Consider the following 23,145-nt stretch of genomic DNA (forward strand, 5'->3'; position numbering starts at 1 on the left):
ATTAGTGAGGCTGGGGCACCAAGCATGAAGTACACCAGAGCCATTTCAGCTTCTGCTTTCAGTAGAACATAGAATGGTAAATAGAAAAGGACCATATCATTAGGGAAAACACTTTATTTCCAAGTTTCTCAAATAGTATTAAAACAATAAGGGAAAAATGCAAATTATATAAAGTAGTATGACGGCACATCAATCACAACTTCCTAACAAGCCCTTTCAACATTCAGTGCTAATTGCTGAAACACTGAAATAAAGTGATGTTTCAATTATTCAGTCTTAAACAATGACAGGTTTAAGATTCACCTGATTAAAAACCATCCACACCAATATAATAGCATATCATAAATAATTGGCTAACAGTTTTTGCAAATGGCAGTTGTTAACATATTTCTTCCACACATATAAATGTTGTGCTGAGGAGGGGAGTAAGATGTTGTTTTCTACCTTTCTTTTATGATGGTTTGTAGAAACATCCATCTCTTCCTCTTCTATATTATCAATTTGTGAAGTTGGACTGCAATTCATTCTCTCCTCTTCTTGCCTCTGGAGTCTGTCTGCCACAGCTTGGATAGCTTCTGTCCATTCTTCCCTTTCCTCTAGAGTGTCTACATGAAATGTTCTATTAACAGTGGTCCACTGGAGACATCTGATAATAAACGTTTGTCTTTGGTCGTTCTGTTTTCATTAACTGGCATTTTGCTACTGAAAAGTTGTTGAGGGGATAAGGTAAATCCACATCTTGGGGTTTCTCTTTATATCCTATGAATGAGCCATCTGTCTTCAAAAGGAAATATCTTGGCCTCCAGTTTTTTATATATTCTCCCCTCATCTGAACCCAACCTTCTTTCACAGTGGTAACATTGCTCATGATGGTGCCCCTCTGAGCCCCCAACTTGGAGAAAAGGTACTTTGTGATACCACCTTTGAGGTTTGGATTCTCTGCTGCTGCTGCCCTTCCCATTCTCTAGTGATGACTCAGCCTCCGAAGTCAGTGGCTGCCTGCAGCTGCTCTGTGTGTGTGTGTGTTTTGGGGGGGGACTGCAGGGGAGGGAGGGAGGGAGCTGGCCAGGCCATGGAGCTGGAACGGGAGGCTCAAAGTGATATATATATTTTTTAAACTTTGTTTTGTGAGTACAGGAACAAGTTCAACAGCAATCAAAGGAAAGAATTTACACATGGTTCCACCATGAGCGGACATAGATAATACAACTCTTACCCCATCAAGGCCTCTGGATTCTTAGTCATTTGCTTAGCTGTTCACTCATTCATTCATTCATTCCCTCCCTCGTTCAGCAAATACTGGGTTGGCCAAAAAGTGCCTTCTGTTTTCACCAAGGTCTTCATTGAACAACATAGTCATCCTTTTGTTCCACTATCTTCTGCCATTTTTCAGGCAACTTCATAATTCCATCTTCCCAAAACTTTTTATCTTTTTGAGCAAAGAACTGTTCCAGGTGCCTTTTACAGTCTTCCAGGGAATTGAAATTTTTTCCATTAAGAGAATTTTGTAAAGACCAAAATAAATGGAAATCTGAAGGTGCAATATCTGGTGAAAACGGCAGATGAATCAGAACTTCCCAGCCAAGCTGTTAACAGTTTTTGCCTGGCCATCAAAGAAACATGCAGTCTTGCGTTATCCTGATGGAAGATTATGCATTTTCTGTTGACTAATTCTGGACACTTTTCATCGAGTGATGCTTACAGTTGGTCTAACTGGGAGCAGTACTTGTTGGAATTAACCATTTGGTTTTTTTGGAAGGAGCTCATAATAGAGGATTCCCTTCCAATCCCACCATATACACGACATCACCTTCGGATGAAGACCAGCCTTTGGTGTGGTTGGTGGTGGTTCATTTCACTTGCCCCATGATCTCTTCCGTTCCACATTATTGTACAGTATCCACTTTTCATTGCCCATCACAATTTGTTTTAAAAATGGAACGTTTTCCTGGGCTTCCCTGATGGCGCAGTGGTTGAGAGTCCGCCTGCCGATGCAGGGGACACGGGTTTGTGCCCCGGTCCGGGAAGATCCCACATGCCGCAGAGCGGCTGGGTCTGTGAGCCATGGCCGCTGAGCCTGCGCGTCCGGACCCTGTGCTCTGCAACGGGAGAGGCCACAACAGTGAGAGGCCCGGCGTACCGCAAAAAAACAAAACAAAACAAAACAAAAAACCCGAACGTTTTCATTACATTTAAGTAGAGAATCGCATGTAGAAATACGGTGAAGAAGGTTTTTTTTGCTTATGTGGAACCCAAACATCAAAGTGATTCACATAACCAAGCTGGTGTAAATGATTTTCAGTGCTTGATTTGGATATTTTGAGTATGTCGGCTATCTCCCGCATGGTATAACATTGACTGTTCTCAATTAATGTCTCAATTTGATTACCATCAACTTCAGCTGATCTACCTAACCATGGAACATCGTCCAGCAAGAAATCTCCAGCATGAAACTTCGCAAACCACTTTTGACATGTTTGATCAGCCACAGCGCCTTCTCCATACACTGCACAAATCTTTTTTTGCGTTTCAGTTGTGTTTTTACCTTTCTTGAAATAAAGCATAATATGATGAAAATGTTGCTTTTTTTCTTCCATCTTCAATAATAAAATGGCTACACAAAAATTCATCAATTTTGATGTTTTTAAAAAATGCACACTGATATGACAGCTGTCACATACAATCTAACAAAATTGTTTTGAATGAAGTTAAAGACACCTAAGGGCTACTAGAGCCATTTTACAGAAAAAACTGAACAACCTTTTGGCCAACCCAATATTTGTTGAGCACTTGCTGTGCTCCAGAGGCAGAGGTGGCAGTGGTGAGCAAACCAGCTAATGGCACCGCTTTCATTGGTCTTGGGACCTATTGGTTCAACTAGACATTAATAACCATACTAAATAATTTCTTCATGTATATTTACAAATTGTGATACAGGCTTGAAAGAATCTGTTGTGGACTAGAGTTTTCAAGGTTTCCCTGAGAAAGTGACACTTGACCTAGATTGGAAAAATGAGTAGAAGATAAATTAGTCAAGATAGTGTTTGGAAGGGGATAGAAATACTTTAGATGGAGGAACTGGTATGTCAAAGGACCTGTGGTTGGAGGAGCAGCATATCATGCTACAGAAGCTGAAAGAAGATAGGTTAACAAAGTAAAAAATTGTGCTGAAGAAAGACAAAAAGTGTGTTAACAAAGGAACAAAGCAACAGAATCTGGAATCACTGAGCGAGTACACCCTGTTTCCTTTCACTGTTGCAAATGCTTTTTCTTAATCAGACTCAGTTCTGGGATCTCTGGGGTTTCTCCCTATAGAGCAGTTGACTTGTAACAGTGACTGTGCACCTGAATACAGAGAAAATGGGTGAGGGGAGAAACTATTTTGCTGAAGTTTATCCATGGAACCTCCTCTCCCTACTTCCTTCCTCAAGCCCTATTCCTAAAGCTTCTCCCAAAATACCAGGAGTCTGTTCCTCATAACCCTTCAGTTCCTTTCTTCAACATATCCCAGTTCCTCTCCTCCCAACCTCCGGCCTTCAGAAGTAGCTATTTCTACTCTTTGGAGGTGGGATTTTAGGTAGAGGGTGAGAGGGATAGAATGAGTTATGAAGAAGAAATTCTCATTGCCAGTGCTATTAGAATGAGGAGTATATTACTGATAGTTCTTGTTTGAATCTGGGCTACATTTTCCTATAGTAACATTTTTGTAAAAGGTGGTTAGGTACTCTAGTACTTAAAATAATTTGATAATGTGTAATTATGCAATTAATATGTACTTTAGAAAACGTAGGCAGTAAATGAACTAAAAGAAGCTAAATATCATTTATGATCCCAGAGATTGAATGGCTATCTAAGGAATTTTTTCCTTGTATATATTTATTTTATTTATTTAAAAAAAATTTTTTTTTTTTTTGGTCATGCTGTGTAGCTTGTGGTATCTTAGTTCCCTGACCAGGGATTGAACCCAGGCCATGGCAGTGAAAGTGCCAAGTCCTAACCACTGGACCGCCAGGGAACTCCCTGTGTATGTTTATTTTAACATAAAGATAGAATCAACTATTTTTTAGCCTGCTTTTTTTCATATATTGCAAATTATTTATGTTAATGAATATATTTCTACAACATTATTTAAAATTTTTCATTAGTTTAAATAAACTCTCTCTAAACAAATATTTTAGATTTATGTATGCCCTTATGGTAAGTCCCTAGAATGAGTCAAAGGTTATGAAGATTCTGGATACCTATTATTAAATTGCCCTCTGTGAAGACTGTACCAATTCTTATTCCTGTCAGTCCCATATGAAAGTACTTGTCTTCCCATACCCTTGCCAATATTGCACATTGCCATACTTTTTCATTTATGTCAAGGTGGTAGGTGAAAATGGTTCAGTGTTTTATTTTTTTAGTCTTTTGACTACGTCTACTAATATACCTCAAATTTTTATAGGACTTAAAATGGTTTTATATAAAATGACATACTGTGTTAAATGAAATGATTTCTCATATCCTTCAGTCATATATGAGTTAAATCAGCTTACTGGATACCGTAACCACTGTCACAAGGACTTCTCAGTACAAAAAGAAGAGGTGATACAGAAGGTAAGAATTAAAATTGTGAATTTGATAGAGACCAGACTAGAATTTGGCACTTAAAAAAAAAAAAAAAGAAAGCATACATGGACTAGAAGGTAATTTCTAAAGAATTCCAAAAATGTTTTAAGCAATAGCAACATTGTCAATATAAATCTGTCAACTCCTAAAATGACATTTTGAAAAAGGAAATATGATGTTAATAGATTAGATAATATGGGACTTTCTTAGGCTGTACTCTATGAGAACACATTAGGCACTGCTGTAGAGAAAATTAGTGTATTGGAAAATAGAAGTGAAGAAGTTATCCAAAATGCAGACAAGAGAGACAGAGACTGAAAATATGAAGGAGGCTTAGTGACATGAAGCGTAGAGAGAAAATGCATGTCATGTACTTGGTCAGTTCCTAAAGAAAATGAGATAGATAATAGGGTAAAACAAACTTGAAGCAATAATAGCTGAGAGCTTTCCAGAATTGAAGAAAGGTACCAAACCATGATTTAAGAAGCCCAGCACACCCCAAGCAGGAATTCTCCCTAGCCATGTAGTGAAACTGCAGGACAACTAATATAAAATCATGAAAGCTAGAGAAAAAAACCTTCAAAGGAGTAACTATGTGAGTGAAAGCCAATTAGTCATCAATAATCATGTAAATTAGAGGACAGTCATGATTATTTTTTACTATGCTGGAAAAAACTGCTAATCTAGATGTCTGTACCTAGCAAAGATAGGTTCTTTGTTCTTGTCAAGAACAAAGATGAAATAAATACATATGCACCCAATCAGAACTGTAAGGTCAGAGATATTAGAAGGAATGAAGAACAAAGGAAGTGGAAAATTTGTATGTAAAATTAAATCTGACTTTCTCTTTGGGGATTAACAAAGATGTAGCTAAAATAGTAGACAACAATAGCATAAATTATGAAGGGATGCTCTAAATTCCTTTTTTCTTTTTTTTAAGGGAGAATTGTGATATATTAACTTTAGGCTTTAATGTGTGTGTACCACCAAAAGACAAGTAAATATATTATTTCCAGACTAGTAGAAGAAAAAATTTTGGAATGAGAAGAAAAAATTCCAAAAGAAGTCAAGAAAGGGAAAGGAGGAAAAAGTAGAAAAGGCATAACAAAAAGCACAAAGAATGGCTGAAAATAAATCCAAATATTACTAATTATAGAAGTACTAGTACTTCTTGTACATAGGAGAGGATATATCAAACACATTCTAGAAGGATAGAGAAAGACATATCAAACATTCTAAACAAAAGAAAGCTGGTGAGCTATATTAATATACAAAATAGGCTTTAAGGCAAAAAAAAAAATTACTAGAGTTAGAAGGTTACTTCATAATGATAATAGCTCAATTCACCTGGAAGATAAAACAGTTCTGAAATTGAGATTTTTTTATTTATATACATCAAAAATTGATAACTTCAAGGAGAAAAAAGAAAAATTTATCATCATAGGGGATGATCTTAATACACAATATAGCATACCTCAGTTAAGCAGGCAGACACAAACGTAAGGGTACACAAGATAGAAACAGCACCACTTAAAATCTTGCTCTAAAGGGCATGTATAGAATACTGCATTCAGGCCTGATATTCAGCTAGTACACATTGGTTCATCTGTACCGGTTGTTAAAATATTAATATATATCCATGGTGGTTGAGTAGTTAGTTACTGCCCCAAGCTCACTGAGTGCCTTCCTAGTGCTTAAGCACCTTCCATAGGATCTCTCAGAGTAACCCATTATATAGCAACTAAAGATTTAAGAACTGGCACAGCAAGCTGCCAAGAAACATCTTACTAGAGAGCTTTAGCATCCACTCTAAGCTCTTCTCCCCATGCCAGGTATCCTCCCACACACAAAAAAAATCCATAGGCAAATGCTGAGTGACCATTTGGCTCCCCTTAGTGTGGGGCTGCCTGCCTTTCTCACACTCCCAGTCATTCTCACATGGTCATTTGTGGGAACTGCAGCCTCTGGGGAGATCCAGAGAGATGAAAAGAGTAGTCAGATGAGAGTAATGGCACTACTGCAGGCACCATCCAAACATTAATTCTCTTGGCAAAGTGTGCATACCCATTGCAGGATACAATCCATGGCAGGTGAATAAGGTCTATGAGGATGGTTTATGGATGAATGACTCCTGGGATGTACTTCCCTAATTTTATCATTCTTACTGAATTTCACCTTTATTTAGTGGGATAAGTTTGCCAAAAGCCACTGAATACACACCCACCATGGACATTAATAACACTCTATTAATGAACTTGACTGCCAACATAAGTAGTCTCTTTACCAGAAACATTTAGTTGAGAGAACTGAGAAGCTGAAAGGTCATGAAACACAAAAGATTTGTATTCTGGTTTATGCTGTTAACTGCTGTATTACATTATGTCTCATTTGGGCTGAGGGGTTAGGTTTGATATCATTAAATATGATGTATCAATAAACTATTTTGTGACTTAGTTATTAATATAATTGAATATAAAAATTAACAGCAAGCACTATAAGGGCCCCAAAATTTTTAAGATACTGTTAACTGGGGCAAAAGCTGAAAAGAGAATTCACCTCCATTAACAATTCTATTGCTATTAAGAGTGACTTTTTTTTACTTATCAAGTCTGCAGGTTGCTTGATGACTACCTATTTATGAGGAATTTTTAAAAATTGAAGTATAGTTGATTTACAATATTTTGTTAGTTTCAGGTGTACATAAAAGTGATTCAGTTATATTTTTTTCAGATTTTTTTCCATTATAGGTTGTTAAAATATATTAAATATAATTCCCTGTGCTATATAGTAAATTCTTGTTGCTTATCTGTTTTTCGTATCTGTCAATCCTATACTCCTTATTTATCCTTCCCTCCTTCCCTTTCCCCTTTGGTAACCATAAGTGTGTTTTATATGAATGACTACCTATTTAACATGGAAATTGTTGGAGGGGCTTTATGCAATTTCCTGTGGCAGTTCATGGTTCAGACAAAAGCATCTGGGTCAAAAAAATGATTATGGCTACAATTTCCAAAAATTAATAAATGATTGGGAATTACTAGAAGAATTTGATGAACAATTTGAGTTAGAACTAATACCACTTGGCAAGCATTTTTATAACCTATAGGTTAGTTTAATTTTTTAATGTTTTAAAATTTTTATTCATGTAAATTTATATTACTATTGAATATTTAATATTTTTTTGAATATCACATTTGACTATATGTAACAGCTGCCTCATGGGTTTGTTTTGCAAACATACAAGGATGATTTAAAAATTGCTCTCCTGTAAGGCCACATATTTCAAAAGATTATCATTATGTAGTTTCTCAGTATAATGTGATTGCTAGAAATTAGTAACTAAAAGATAACTAGAAAAACTTCATGTATTTTCAAGTTAAGAAACATTTATAAATAACTGGTAAGTCAAAGTGGAAATTAGAAATATTTAGAACTAAATGATAATGAAAGTACCACGTTGCAAAAGTTGTGGGATATAAGTAAATCCTCAGTAGGAAAATTATAATCTTTAATAAACTAGAAAGGAAGACAAGGAAAATTAGTTAGCTAAATGTCCATCTCAAGAAATAGTAAAAATAGTGAAGTTATAGTAAAGTAAATCTGAAGAAAGTAAAAGGAAAGAAATACAGCAATAAAGAGTAAAATCAGTGAAATTCTAAAAATTAAGTAGAAATACTCAACAGAAAAATCTGTCTTCAAAAAGACAAAGAATAATGAAAAACACGCATTAGATTGATCAAGAGAATACCCAAATAAACAATATTCAGAATGAAAGGGGGACATATTTTCTGATACAAGAAGTAGAGATTGTAGCTTTCCAGAAGTAGTGGAGTAGATGGTTTGGACCAACCCTCCAACTGAGAATAATTAGAAAAGCTAGAGAAAAACATAAATATCTAATGTAAGATATAAAAAGTTATGTTTGAAGGGATTAGAGAATTGAGGCAATGAGGAAATTTCAGGGCCAAGATCTGCAAATGGAGGGTAGCCAGAGATGTGAACCCACCGTTTTAGCCAACTGAATCTAGCAATATGGTAGAAATGAAAGATTGATTTGACATTAGAAAATAAATTAATGTAAATCACTACATTAACATATTGAAAAGAAAACTATAGGATAATTTCAATAAGTGTTAGAAAATGTTTTATATACTTTAATGTATATTAATGGAAAAAAACAGCAGATTTTAAGTAGAAGAGAATTAATTTCTTTAATCTAATAATAGGAATCTACCAAAACAAATAAACCCTACAGCAAACATTGTGCTTAATGATGAAATGGTGAATGTATTCTTGAAGATAAGGAACAAGATAAGAGTGCATGCTATATTAACATTTCTATTCAACATTGTACTGAAAGTCCTAGCCAGTGCAACAAGAAAAAGAAGTACTAAAAAGAACAAAGCAGGAACTTCCCTGGTGGCACAGTGGTTAAGAATCTGCCTGCCAATGCAGGGGACATGAGTTCGAGCCCTGGTCCGGGAAGATTCCACATGCCGCAGAGCAACTAAGCCCGTGCACCACAACTACTGAGCCTGTGCTCTAGAGCCCATAAGCCACAACTACTGAGCCCGCATGCCACAACTACTGAAGCCCATGTGCCTAGAGCCTATGCTTTACAACAAGAGAAGCCACCGCAATGAGGAGCCCACACACCACAATGAAGAGTAGTCCCCACTTACCACAGCTAGAGAAAAGCCCGTGCGCAGCAACAAAGACCCAACACAGCCAAAAATAAATAAATTTATATTAAAAAAAGAACAAAGCAACTGTTTATAGATATGATTATTGACAAAGAAAACCTAAAATAACCTATGATGAAGTATTAAATAAAATAGCAAGATTGATGATAAATAACATTTTAAAAATCAGTTATTCTTCTGTGCACCAGCAACAAATGAAACAGTTTTAAAAAGAACATTTACAAAAGCATCAAAAAAACCTCAAGTACCTAGGAATAGATATAACAAAAGATAGGCATGATGCATATGGAGAAAATCTCTGTTGTAAATGGAGGTATGACATGTTCAAGGATTGGAAGACTCCATATTGTCAAGATGTCAATTCTATGCAAACTTTTCTTTAGATTTATTACAATCTCAATTAAAATCTACAGGTGGATCTGTGTGTGTGTGTGTGTGTGTACATAACTTCCTAACTCAATTCTAAATGTATAAGGATGTTCAAAGGTCCAAGGATTGTTACAATACTCTTGCTAAGAAAATCTTGAATATGTGGGAAACTATGCATATTACTGATGGGATGATTCAATACTGTATGATATAAATTCTACCAAATTAATTTGTAAAGTTACTGCATCCCAATAAAAATACCAACAAGATTTTTTAGTAGTACCTGATAATGCTATATCTAAAATTCATTTGAAAGAGAAAGTATGACATTAGCACCCCCAAAAAATGTTTATTAGGGCAATGAGGGGCTTGCTTTCCCACTTGTCAAACCTTTTAGAAATTAAAATACTGTGGTGGTATTGCATAGACTAGAATATAGAGTCCCCCCAAAAAACTTGTGTATGATAAAGATGGCATTTAGAAAAGTATAGGCTTTGAGGTTGGGACAAATGACATCCATTTTAAAAAGTTACAAATCATGCCATGTACAAAAATAGATTGTAATCTATTGTAATAGATTTTTTGGTATTAAAACCAAAAAAATGGGACTTCCCTGGTGGTAGAGTGGTTAGCAATCTGCCTGCCAATGCAGGAGACACGAGTTCAAGCCCTGGTCCAGGAAGATCCCCTGTGCCGCGGAGCAGCTAAGCCCGTGCGCCACAACTATTGAGCCTGCACTCTAGAGCCCGCGAGCCACAACTACTGAAGCCCACGTGCCTAGAGCCTGTGCTCTGCAACAAGAGAAGCCACCGCAATGAGAAGCCTTACGCACCGCAACGAAGAATAGCCCCCACTCACCACAACTAGAGAAGGCTGGCGCACAGCAGCAAAGACCCAACACAGCCAAAAATAAATAAAATAAAATTAATTAATTAAAAAGAAAGACTATCAGTTTTATAGGTCTCTCTTTTTTTTAATAGGTCTCTTATGTACAATGTTTAAGATTAAGACTCTCCCAGAATCACTGATTCATTACTTTTATGCACAAAAAGAAAATTTCATTTCATGACTCTTCTGACCAACAAAAAGAAATGATTACTTATACATCCTCTAAAATTACATATATTAATTTGAATACTTTTACTCATGATGGTCAGCTAGCACAAAAATCCTACAAAAATCCTTCACATATTAGTAAACTTTTGAAATCCAGATACCTCACAAAAGGGTTTATGCAGACACCCTTTAAAGGATAATTTCATGATTACTACATATGGAAAAAATTTCAATTTAGTAGAATTTTTCCCTCCCCACTTTATCTAAAAAGTTTGTTCTGAATAGAAAAATTTGGCCATTTAAAATTCCATCTTATGCACTTTCATCTTAAAGTGTAAAAATACCATTTGTTATTGGAACTATAGAAGACCTGAACTTTCAGAGACTCAGGATTTTATTTGCTAGGTCTGAATCTGAAAGATCAGCACCTACAGAAAACTAAAGCAAAATAAATAAATGACAATAGATTTTCAGAAATCAAATTGGGGTTTATAAAAGGTTTATAAAAATACAACTTTGTAATAGGAAAGGGCTGAAACAAGAGATAATACTAAAAATCCATAAAGGAAAAGGTTAAGTTTGACTATATCAAACTGGTTTGGTAGGGTATATGCTAGACCTTTTCAGGGCATTTTAATAGATACTGATGAAGAAATACCTAATTTTGTTGTATATGATTTTTTTCCTAAGTTGCCTCATTTATGCATGTTTTTCTGCAACCAGCTTTTCTCATTTAAAAATGTTTTAGAGGGCTTCCCTGGTGGCGCAGTGCTTGAGAGTCCGCCTGCTGATGCAGGAGACGCGGGGTCGTGCCCCGTTTCGGGAAGATCCCACATGCCGCGGAGCGGCTGGGCCCGTGAGCCATGGCCACTGAGCCTGCGCGTCCGGAGCCTGTGCTCCGCAAATGGGAGAGGCCACAACAGTGAGAGGCCCGCATAACGCAAGAAAAAAAAAAAAAAAAATGTTTTAGAGTTCTTCATACCCACATAAAATTATCCCTTTCTTTTTAAGTGTTGTACTGTATTGTAAAGTATTATATACTATGGCTTATATAATCAACCATTCCTTTTATGCACATTTAGGTACTTTCAATTTCTCCCTACAATGCAGCACATCTTTAAATGTGCTTCTTTGTATTTAGAAATAATTATTTCTCTAGATTGAATTCCCAGAAAAAAATTGCTGAGTCAAAAGGTATGCATGTTTAAAATTTTGATAGATACTGGTACTCTCCACACAAGCCGCACCAGTTTACACTTCACCATAATGTATGAGGGTACCATTTCCTGCTACTACTTTCAACAGTGAGTAGTGTCAGTCTTTTAGATATCTGCTACTAATGTGGACAAAAAGAAGTTATTCGTCTATAACTTGTGTAGTTATAAATAGTTGAATATCAATAACCAGAGAATGCTAAAAAACTAAATAAGAGAAATGTGTCATTTGCTTCCAGGTCAGTGCTGACAGTTGCTTGTGAACAGACTGAAGTTCTGCTTTTTGATCCTATATCTTCAAAGCACATAAAAACACTTTCTGAAGCTCATGAAGACTGTGTAAATAATATAAGGTTAGTATTGTAGTGAAAAAGTGAACTTTATTAATGTGACCCAAAATATTCTGTTTTGGAAGTTAATGAAAATTTATAATGCCTTGTCCAGCAGTACTAGGTGATACACATTTGGAATTGTGAAACTTAGCCCTTTAATTACAAAACTTACTGTTAACCATTTTGGATTGGAATCTTTCTGAAATGCATTTTAACTTCCATATGATCTCACCTTTTCTCCTTGTGTATTAGGGTCATCATTATGAATCTCAGCCATGTATTATGATAGTCCTGTAATGCTTTTGGGCACTCCCACTGCTTAGCCTGTCACCACCAGCCCCCAAATTCATACTATTGAGGGAAAAAAACACATATGCACAGAAAAACTTCTTTATAGCATTGTTGGAAGCTCCTTAAATTCTCAATAATGTGGGAAGTAAGTAACAGTTGAATAGCTTGGTGGACTAATATGCAGTCATTAAAATGATGGTTACAGAGACTACATATCAGCATAGACAAATGCTTGCGATAGTACAGGTTAAAATCATAAAAATTATATAAATATGACATGCAGAAGAAAAAGATTAGAAGGAAATATTTTTAAATGCTTACAGTGGATGTGTTAGAATGAATGGATTATGAGTAATTTTCTATTTTCTAAACTTTATATAATGAAATGATATGACTTTCCTAATGGTTACTTTTAATGTTCAAAAAATAATAATTTATGAGGAAATTACTTCTAGTCAAGGTGACATATTGAATTTTGATGTAACCTCTAGCTCCAAACATATAGAACAATAGATTAAATAGCACAAAAGATACAGCCAGGCTCTGAAACAACATAAACATCTTTGTGGCCATATGGCCAGACCGGAACACAGACACAAAGCTGTTACAGGGTTGAAACCATAAGCCCACTGGGTTTTCAGTCAGGCATTGACATATAGTAGTTTAGCTCCTGTCAGGAATCAAAAATGCTAAAAGTGTTTCATGTGAGGCAGGAGCCAGAGCCAGAATTACTATATGAAGCCAGGGGTTTAGTTGGAATGAGGCTGAAAAAAGGAAAAAGCTATTAATTACCTGGGGCTGTAGGTTTTAGATGATAAAGATACAGCCTCATGACCAGGAATTGAATGAAGCCATTGTTGAGTCGGTGACTGAAGGTATATATGTGATAGCTCCAATATTATCATGAAACTGGAGGCCTTAATGTCATTATGAGGCCTAGTAGTGGATTTGGTTCCAGAAATCCAAGTGGGGGCAACTATAAAACCATTAAATAGGAAGAAAGAGAAAAAATTTTTAAATCTTTCTTGCTCAAAATAAGCCTATAACCAAAATTCCCAAACTCATGAAGATATCTAATATTAATATCATAACAAAACCAGCAACCAGAACAGGTATTTTCTCTGGATAAAATTAATTTTTTGGAGTAGTCCAACAAAGACTTTATTTTAAAAAATGAATTATTTTATTTTTTTTCGACTAGGTAATACATGCACGTGGTACAAAATTCAAAGGTACAAAAGGGTAAACAGTGAAAAGTAAGTCTATCTCCCACCTCTTTCCCCTAGCCACCCAGTTCCCCTCCCCAGAGGCAACCACTATTACCAGTTTCTTGCTGTCTTTTCTGAGATAGTTCATGCATGTACAAGCATATGTACACACATATACATAAACTTTTATATAAGTGGTAGCATTCTGCACATACTATTATATACGTTGGCTTTTTCACTTAATGACATATTTAAGATCATTCCATATTTGTACCCATGGGATGATTTTATTCTTTGTAATGGCTGCATAGTATTCCACTGATTGGAAGAAACTTTAAAGCATTTTTAGTATGCTCAAAGAAATAAGGGATACTTCCCATTAATAGCTCAAAATTATGAAAAAAAATAGGTTAATGTGGAAAAAAACCAACTACAACTTTTGTAAATTAAAAATATAGTTGGTATATTAAAAAACTTAATAAATGGGAAAAAGTTACCCTTTGCACCACTGATGAGAGAATTAATGGGTTAGAAAATATTACTAAAAAATTCACCCAGAGATTGATTGAGATGTATAATATCTCAGTTACAGAAGAAAGAAGTTGCAGAGATTGGAGGAGAACTAAATTTTGAAGACACAAAGGCTGAGAATTTTCAGCATTGAAGAAGGACCTGAATCCTTGAATCAAAAGTAAACTCTAGAATCAAGTGGGTTAAACAAAGATAAATCTACATCTAGACAGGTTATGGTGAAATTCTAGAATATCAGATAAAAAGAAAATCTTAAAAGCCACCAAAGTTAGAGGCCAGATTACCTTCAGAGGTACGATAATTGAACTGACTGGTTTCTTATCAACAACAGTTGATGCCAGGAGAAAAAGGAGTGATATCTTAAATACTAAGACAAAGTAATGTTTAATACCATTTCATATCCAGGTAAATTGTTATTCTAGAATAAAGAATTTTGATTCAGTGAAATTATAAATGTTAATTATTAATAGCAGAAAGATAATTTAGGAATTTTGTGGGGGAAGGTGCATTTAAAACAAAGTTAAAATGAAAACTCTAGGTTAGCACTATCCAATACAATTATAATTTTAAATTAAAAATTGTCTAATAGTCACATTAAAAAAAAGACATGAAATTAATTTTTAATAATATATTTTATTTACTCCAGTATGCCTAAAATGTTCTCATTTCAACATGCAGTCAGTATAAAAAATACTGAGATATTTTACTGATACTTTCATTTTTTTCATGCTAAATCTTCAAAATCCAGTATATATGTTACACTTAGACAACATCTCAATGCAGACTGGCCACATATTAAGGACTCATTAGCCACATGTAGCTAATGGCTACCAAACTGCACATTGTAGCTCTGGATAGTAACAACAAATAGGTTGTATGTGTGGGGAAGTTTTGTTCAGTGGGAAGGTATAACATTTAAGGTCCACATCATGTTCAAGAAGTGGATAGAAATATTAACTAATTTCAGACTCTTTCAGAACAATCTATAATTAAATATATATGATTAAAAAACTAAAATAATAAAACTACAGTTTATAGCTTCCAAACCAGCAAAGGTGGGTGGCAGAGAATATTGAAAACTTGATCAGTTCAGTAAAAGAAAGGAAAGCTTAAAAAAGTAAAAAAAAAATAAGCAAAAGAAAGGAAGGATAAATAGAAAACAGGAAGTAGAAATAGTTCCAAATATATTAATAGTTCACAGTAAATATAAATGTATTGATCTTCTTTATTAAAAGGCACAGAGATAGCAATTTGAATAAAAAACAAAATCATGTATATACTCTTTATGGAGATACCAAAAATAAAACTACCCAGAAATGGGTAAAGAAAACTGATGTAGGTTATCATTATTGGACAGATATAAGACCAGAGGTTTTTTATATTTATTTATTTATTGTTTTACATCTTTATTGGAGGATAATTGCTTTACAATGGTGTGTTAGTTTCTGCTTTATAACAGAGTTAATCAGTTATACATATACATATGTTTCCATATCTCTTCCCTCTTGCGTCTCCCTCCCTCCCACCCTCCCTATCCCACCCCTCTAGGTGGTCACAAAGCACCGAGCTGATCTCCCTGTGCTATGCGGCTGCTTCCCACTAGCTATCTATTTTACGATTGGTAGTGTATATATGTCCATGCCACTCTCTCACTTTGTCACAGCTTACCCTTCCCCCTCCCCATATCCTCAAGTCCATTCTCTACTAGGTCTGTGTCTTTATTCCCATCTTACCCCTAGGTTCTTCATGACATTTTTTTTTTCTTAGGTTCCATATATGTGTTAGCATATGGTATTTGTCTTTCTCTTTCTGACTTACTCCACTCTGTATGACAGACTGTAGGTCCATCCACCTCACTACAAATAACTCAATTTCGTTTCTTTTTATGGCTGAGTAATATTGCATTGTATATATGTGCCACATCTTCCTTATCCATTCATCTGATGATGGACACTTAGGTTGTTTCCATCTCCTGACTATTGTAAATAGAGCTGAAATGAACATTTTGGTACATGACTCTTTTTGAATTATGGTTTTCTCAGGGTATATGCCCAGTAGTGGGATTGCTGGGTCATATGGTAGTTCTATTTGTAGTTTTTTAAGGAACCTCCACACTGTTCTCCATAGTGGCTATATCAATTTACACTCCCACCAGTGGTGCAAGAGGGTTCCCTTTTCTCCACACCCTCTCCAGCATTTATTGTTTCTAGATTTTTTGATGATGGCCATTCTGACTGGTGTGAGATGATATATCATTGTAGTTTTGATTTGCATTTCTCTAATGATTAATGATGTTGAGCATTCTTTCATGTGTTTGTTGGCAGTCTGTATATCTTCTTTGGAGAAATGTCTATTTAGGTCTTCTGCCCATTTTTGGATTGGGTTGTTTGTTTTTTTGTTATTGAGCTGCATGAGCTGCCTGTAAATTTTAGAGATTAATCCTTTGTCAGTTGATTCATTTGCAAATATTTTCTCCCATTCTGAGGGCTGTCTTTTGGTCTTGTTTATGGTTTCCTTTGCTGTGCAAAAGCTTTGAAGTTTCATTAGGTCCCATTTGTTTATTTTTGTTTTTATCTCCATTACTCTAGGAGATGGGTCAAGAAGGATCTTGCTGTGATTTATGTCATAGAGTGTTCTGCCTATGTTTTCCTCTAAGAGTTTGATAGTTTTGCGCCACCAGGGAAGTCCTTTAATCCATTTTGAGCTTATTTTTGTGTATGGTCTTAGGGAGTGTTCTAATATCATACTTTTACATGTACCTGCCCAGTTTTCCCAGCACCACTTATTGAAGAGGCTTTCCTTTCTCCACTGTACATTCCTGCCTCCTTTATCAAAGATAAGGTGACCATATGTGCATGGGTTTATCTCTGGGCTTTCTATCCTATTCCATTGATCTATCTTTCTGTTTTTGTGCCAGTACCATACTGTCTTGATTACTGTAGCTTTGTAGTATAGTCTGAAGTCAGGCAGCCTGATTCCTCCAGCTCCATTTTTTGTTCTCAAGATTGCTTTGGCTATTCGGGGTCTTTTGTGTTTCCATACAAATTGTGAAATTTTTTGTTCTAGTTCTGTGAAAAATGCCAGTGGTAGTTTGATAGGGATTGCATTGAATCTATAGATTGCTTTGGGAAGTAGAGTCATTTTCACAATGTTGATTCTTCCAATCCAAGAACATGGTATATCTCTCCATCTGTTTGTATCATCTTTAATTTCTTTCATCAGTGTCTTATAATTTTCTGCATACAGGTCTTTTGTCTCCTTAGGTAGGTTTATTCCTAGATATTTTATTCTTTTTGTTGCAATGGTAAATGGGAGTGTTTTCTTGATTTCACTTTCAGATTTTTCATCATTAGTGTATAGGAATGCCAGAGATTTCTGTGCATTAATTTTGTATCCTGCTACTTTACCAAATTCATTGATTAGCTCTAGTAGTTTTCTGGTAGCATCTTTAGGATTCTCTATGTATAGTATCATGTCATCTGCAAACAGTGACAGCTTTACTTCTTCTTTTCCGATTTGGATTCCTTTTATTTCCTTTTCTTCTCTGATTGCTGTGGCTAAAACTTCCAAAACTATGTTGAATAAGAGTGGTGAGAGTGGGCAACCTTGTCTTGTTCCTGATCTTAGTGGAAATGCTTTCAGTTTTTCACCATTGAGGACGATGTTGGCTGTGGGTTTGTCATATATGGCCTTTATTATGTTGAGGAAAGTTCCCTCTACACCTACTTTCTGCAGGGTTTTTATCATAAATGGGTGTTGAATTTTGTCAAAAGCTTTCTCTGCATCTATTGAGATGATCATATGGTTTTTTTCCTTCAGTTTGTTAATATGGTGTATCACGTTGATTGATTTGCGTATATTGAAGAATCCTTGCATTCCTGGAATAAACCCCACTTGATCATGGTGTATGATCCGTTTAATGTGCTGTTGGATTCTGTTTGCTAGTATTTTGTTGAGGATTTTTGCATCTATGTTCATCAGTGATATTGGCCTGTAGTTTTCGTTCTTTGTGACGTCCCTGTCTGGTTTTGGTATCAGGGTGATGGTGGCCTCATAGAAAGAGTTTGGGAGTGTTCCTCCCTCTGCTATATTTTGGAAGAGTTTGAGAAGGATTGGTGTTTGCTCTTCTCTAAATGTTTGATAGAATTCACCTTTGAAGCATCTGGTCCTGGGCTTTTGTTTGTTGGAAGATTTTTAATCACAGTTTGAATTTCAGTGCTTGCGATTGGTCTGTTCATATTTTCTATTTCTTCCTGATACAGTCTTGGCAGGTTGTGCATTTCTAAGAATTTGTCCATTTCTTTCAGGTTGTCCATTTTATTGGCATAGAGTTGCTTGTAGTAATCTCTCATGATCTTTTGTATTTCTGCAGTGTCAGTTGTTACTTCTCCTTTCTAATTGTATTGATTTGAGTCCTCTCCCTTTTTTTCTTGATGAGTCTGGCTAATGGTTTATCAATTTTGTGTATCTTCTCAAAGAACCAGCTTTTAGTTTTATTGATATTTGCTATCGTTTTCTTCATTTCTTTTTCATTTATTTCTGATCTGATCTTTATGATTTCTTTCCTTCTGCTAACTTTAGGGTTTTTTTTGTTCTTCTTTCTCTAATTGCTTTGGATGCAAGGTTAGGTTGTTTATTCGAGATGTTTCCTGTTTCCTAAGGTAGGATTGTACTGCTATAAACTTCCCTCTTAGAACTGCTTTTGCTGCATACCATAGGTTTTGGGTTGTCGTGTCTCCATTGTCATTTGTTTCTAGGTAGTTTTTAATGTCCTCTTTGATTTCTTCAGTGATCACTTCATTATTAAGTAGTGTATTGTTTAGCCTCCATGTGTTTGTATTTTTTACAGATCTTTTCCTGTAATTGATATCTAGTCTCATGGCGTTGTGGTCGGAAAAGATACTTTATACAATTTCAATTTTCTTAAATTTACCAAGGCTTGATTTGTGACCCAAGATATGATCTATCCTGGAGAATGTTCCATGAGCACTTGAGGAAAATGTGTATTCTGTTGTTTTTGGATGGAGTGTCCTATAAATATCAATTAAGTCCATCTTGTTTAATGTATCATTTAAAGCTTGTGTTTCCTTATTTATTTTCATTTTGGATGATCTGTCCATTGGTGAAAGTGGGGTGTTAAAGTCCCCTACTATGAATGTGTTACTGTCAATTTCCCCTTTTATGGCTGCTAGTTTTTGCCTTATGTATTGAGGTGCTCCTATGTTGGGTGCATAAATATTTACAATTGTTATATCTTCTTCTTGGATCGATCCCTTAATCATTATGTAGTGTCCTTCTTTGTCTCTTCTGATAGTCCTTATTTTAAAGTCTATTTTGTCTGATATGAGAATTGCTACTCCAGCTTTCTTTTGGTTTCCATTTGCATGGAATATCTTTTTCCATCCCCTTACTTTCAGTCTGTATGTGTCTCTAGGTCTGAAGTGGGTCTCTTGTAGACAGCATATATATGGGTCTTGTTTTTGTATCCATTCAGCCAATCTGTGTCTTTTGGTGGGAGCATTTAGTCCATTTACATTTAAGGTAATTATCGATATGTATGTTCCTATTCCCATTTTCTAAATTGTTTTGGGTTCGTTATTATAGGACTTTTCCTTCTCTTGTGTTTTTGTCTAGAGAAGTTCCTTTAGCATTTGTTGTAAAGCTGGTTTGGTGGTGCTGAACTCTCTCAGCTTTTGCTTGTCTGTAAAGGTTTTAATTTCTCCATCAAATCTGAATGAGATCCTTGCTGGGTAGAGTAATCTTGGTTGCAGGTTTTTCTCCTTCATCACTTTCAGTATGTCCTGCCACTCCCTTCTGGCTTGTAGAGTTTCTGCTGAGAGATCAGCTGTTAACCTTATGGGGATTCCCTTGTGTGTTATTTGTTGTTTTTCCCTTGCTGCTTTTAATATGCTTTCTTTGTATTTAGTTTTTGACAGTTTGATTAATATGTGTCTTGGCGTATTTCTCCTTGAATTTATCCTGTATGGGACTCTCTGTGCTTCCTGGACTTGATTAACTATTTCCTTTCCCATATTAGGGAAGTTTTCAACTATAATCTCTTCAAATATTTTCTCAGTCCCTTTCTTTTTCTCTTCTTCTTCTGGAACCCCTATAATTCGAATGTTGGTGCGTTTAATGTTGTCCCAGAGGTCTCTGAGACTGTCCTCAGTTCTTTTCATTCTTTTTTCTTTATTCTGCTCTGCAGTAGTTATTTCCACTATTTTATCTTCCAGGTCACTTATCCGTTCTTCTGCCTCAGTTATTCTGCTATTGATCCCATCTAGAGTATTTTTAATTTCATTTATTGTGTTGTTCATCATTGTTTGTTTCATCTTTAGTTCTTCTAGGTCCTTGTTAAATGTTTCTTGCATTTTGTCTATTCTATTTCCAAGATTTTGGATCATCTTTACTATCATTATTCTGAATTCTTTTTCAGGTAGACTGCCTATTTCCTCTTCATTTGTTAGGTCTGGTGGGTTTTTATCTTGCTCCTTCATCTGCTGTGTGTTTTTCTGTCTTCTCATTTTGCTTATCTTACTGTGTTTGGGGTCTCCTTTTTGCAGGCTGCATGTTCGTAGTTCCCGTTGTTTTTGGTGTCTGTCCTCAGTGGCTAAAGTTGGTTCAGTGGGTTGTGTAGGCTTCCTGGTGCAGGGCACTAGTGCCTTTGTTCTGGTGGATGAGGCTGGATCTTGTCTTTCTGGTTTGCAGGTCCACGTCTGGTGGTGTGTTTTGGGGTGTCTGCGGACTTATTATTATTTTAGGCAGCCTCTCTGCTAATGGGTGGGGTTGTGTTCCTGTCTTGCTAGTTGTTTGGCATAGGGTGTCCAGCACTGTAGCTTGCTGGTCGTTGAGTGAAGCTGGGTGTTGGTTTTGAGATGGAGATCTCTGGGACATTTTCGCCACTTGACATTACGTGGAGCTGGGAGGTCTCTTGTGGGCCAGTGTCCTGAAGTTGGCTCTCCCACCTCAGAGGCACAGCACTGACTACTGGCTGCAGCACCAAGAGCCTTTCATCCACATGCCTCACAATAAAAGGGAGAAAAAGAAGAGAAAGAAAGAAAGAAAAAGAAAAAGCAAGGATAAAAGAAAAGAAAATAAAGTAAGATAAAATAGTTATTAAAATAAAAAATAATTATTAAGAAAAGAAAATATTTTTAAAGTAAAAAAAAAAAAAGCGGACGGATAGAACCCTAGGACAAATGGTGAAAGCAAAGCTATACAGACAAAATCTCACACAGAAGCATACACATACACACAAAAAGAGGAAAAGGGGAAAAAATAATAAATCTTGCTCTCAAAGTCCATCTCCTCAATTTGGGATGATTCGTTGTCTATTCAGGTATTCCACAGATGCAGGGTACGTCAAGTTGATTGTGGAGATTTAATCCGCTGCTCCTGAGGCTGCTGGGAGAGATTTCCCTTTCTCTTCTTTGTTCGCACAGCTCCTGGGGTTCAGCTTTGGATTTGGCCCCGCCTCTGTGTTGTAGGTCGCCTGAGGGCGTCTGTTCTTCGCTCAGACAGTACGGGGTTAAAGGAGCCGCTGATTCGGGGGCCTCTTGCTCACTCAGGCTGGGGGGAGGGAAGGGTACGGAGTCGGGGGCGAGCCTGAGTCGGCGGAGGCTGGCGTACGTTCTCCCGGGGAGGTTGTCCCTGGATCCTGGGACCCTGGCAGTGGCGGGCTTCACAGGCTCCCTGGAATGGGGGTGTGTAAAGTGACCTGTGCTCCCACACAGGCTTCTTGGTGGCGGCAGCAGCAGGCTTAGGGTCTCATGCCCGTCTCTGGGGTCTGCAATGTTAGCCGCGGCTCGCGCCCGTCTCTGGAGCTCCTTTAAGCAGTGCTCTTAATCCCCTCTCCTCGCGCACCAGGAAACAAAGAGGGAAGAAAAAGTCTCTTGCCTCTTCGGCAGGTCCAGACTTTTCCCTATACTCAGTCCCGGCTAGCCGTGGTGCACTAACCCCCTGCAGGCTGTGTTCACGCCGCCAACCCCAGTCCTCTCCCTGCGCTCCAACCGAAGCCCGAGCCTCAGCTCCCAGCCCCGCCCGCCCCGGTGGGTGAGCAGACAAGCGTCTCGGGCTGGTGAGTGCTGATCGGCACTGATCCTCTGTGCGGGAGTCTCTCCGCTTTCCTCTCCGCACCCCTGTTGTTGTGCTGTCCTCCGTGGCTCCGAAGCTTCCCCCCTCCGCCACCCGCAGTGTCCGCCCACGAAGGGGCTTCCTGGTGTGTGGAAACCTTTCCTCCTTCACAGCTCCCTCCCAGTGGTGCAGGTCCTGTTCCTATTCTTTTGTCTCTGTTTATTCTTTTCTCTTTTGACCTGCCCAGGTACGTGGGGAGTTTCTTGCCTTTTGGGAGGTCCTAGGTCTTCTGCCAGAGTTCAGTAGGTGTTCTGTAGGAGTTGTTCCACGTGTAGATATATTTCTGATGTATCTGTGGGGAGGAAGGTTATCTCCGCGTCTTACTGTTCCGTCATCTTCCCTGACTTCTCCAGACCAAAGGTTTTAATAAGGAAAGTGCAACAGTAAATATTAATAAAAAGAAAAATCCACCAAGAAGATATCATAATCGTGAGCTTGTATACAACTTGAAATTAAGAAAGTAAAAACAGAATAATAATGAATTACATGTCTATAATCATATTAAGAGATTTTATACAGTTCTGTCCAAAACTGGTAAATCAAGCAGATAAAAATTAGGTTGTAGAAGATTGTAAATACCTTAAACAACCTTTCTACTAAAAATAGAAATGCTGGATAAACTTTTTTTTAATATTTTTTTAATGTAGAGTTGAACTGATAAGAAAGAAAGGAATCCTAGGGCCAAAAATGAAGCAGG

The 23,145-nt window shown here is 36.8% G+C and overlaps 1 protein-coding gene and 1 non-coding gene across 2 annotated transcripts in view; one reads left to right on the forward strand and one right to left on the reverse strand.

The window, feature by feature from the left end:
• Window positions 1-23,145, forward strand: part of DCAF10 (DDB1 and CUL4 associated factor 10) — a 54,462-nt gene that overhangs the window by 2,052 nt on the left and 29,265 nt on the right. Inside the window, exon 2 of the mRNA XM_007456014.1 lies at window positions 12,193-12,306. Within this exon, the coding sequence (XP_007456076.1) occupies window positions 12,193-12,306 (114 nt within the window). The remainder of the gene's footprint in view (window positions 1-12,192; window positions 12,307-23,145) is intronic.
• On the reverse strand, window positions 3,944-4,015 carry TRNAE-UUC (transfer RNA glutamic acid (anticodon UUC)). The gene has a single exon. It is a non-coding gene; the product is annotated as a tRNA-Glu (tRNA).

Source organism: Lipotes vexillifer, unplaced genomic scaffold (genome assembly GCF_000442215.2).
Source record: "Lipotes vexillifer unplaced genomic scaffold, Lipotes_vexillifer_v1.1 scaffold920, whole genome shotgun sequence".
Taxonomy (NCBI): domain Eukaryota; kingdom Metazoa; phylum Chordata; class Mammalia; order Artiodactyla; family Lipotidae; genus Lipotes; species Lipotes vexillifer.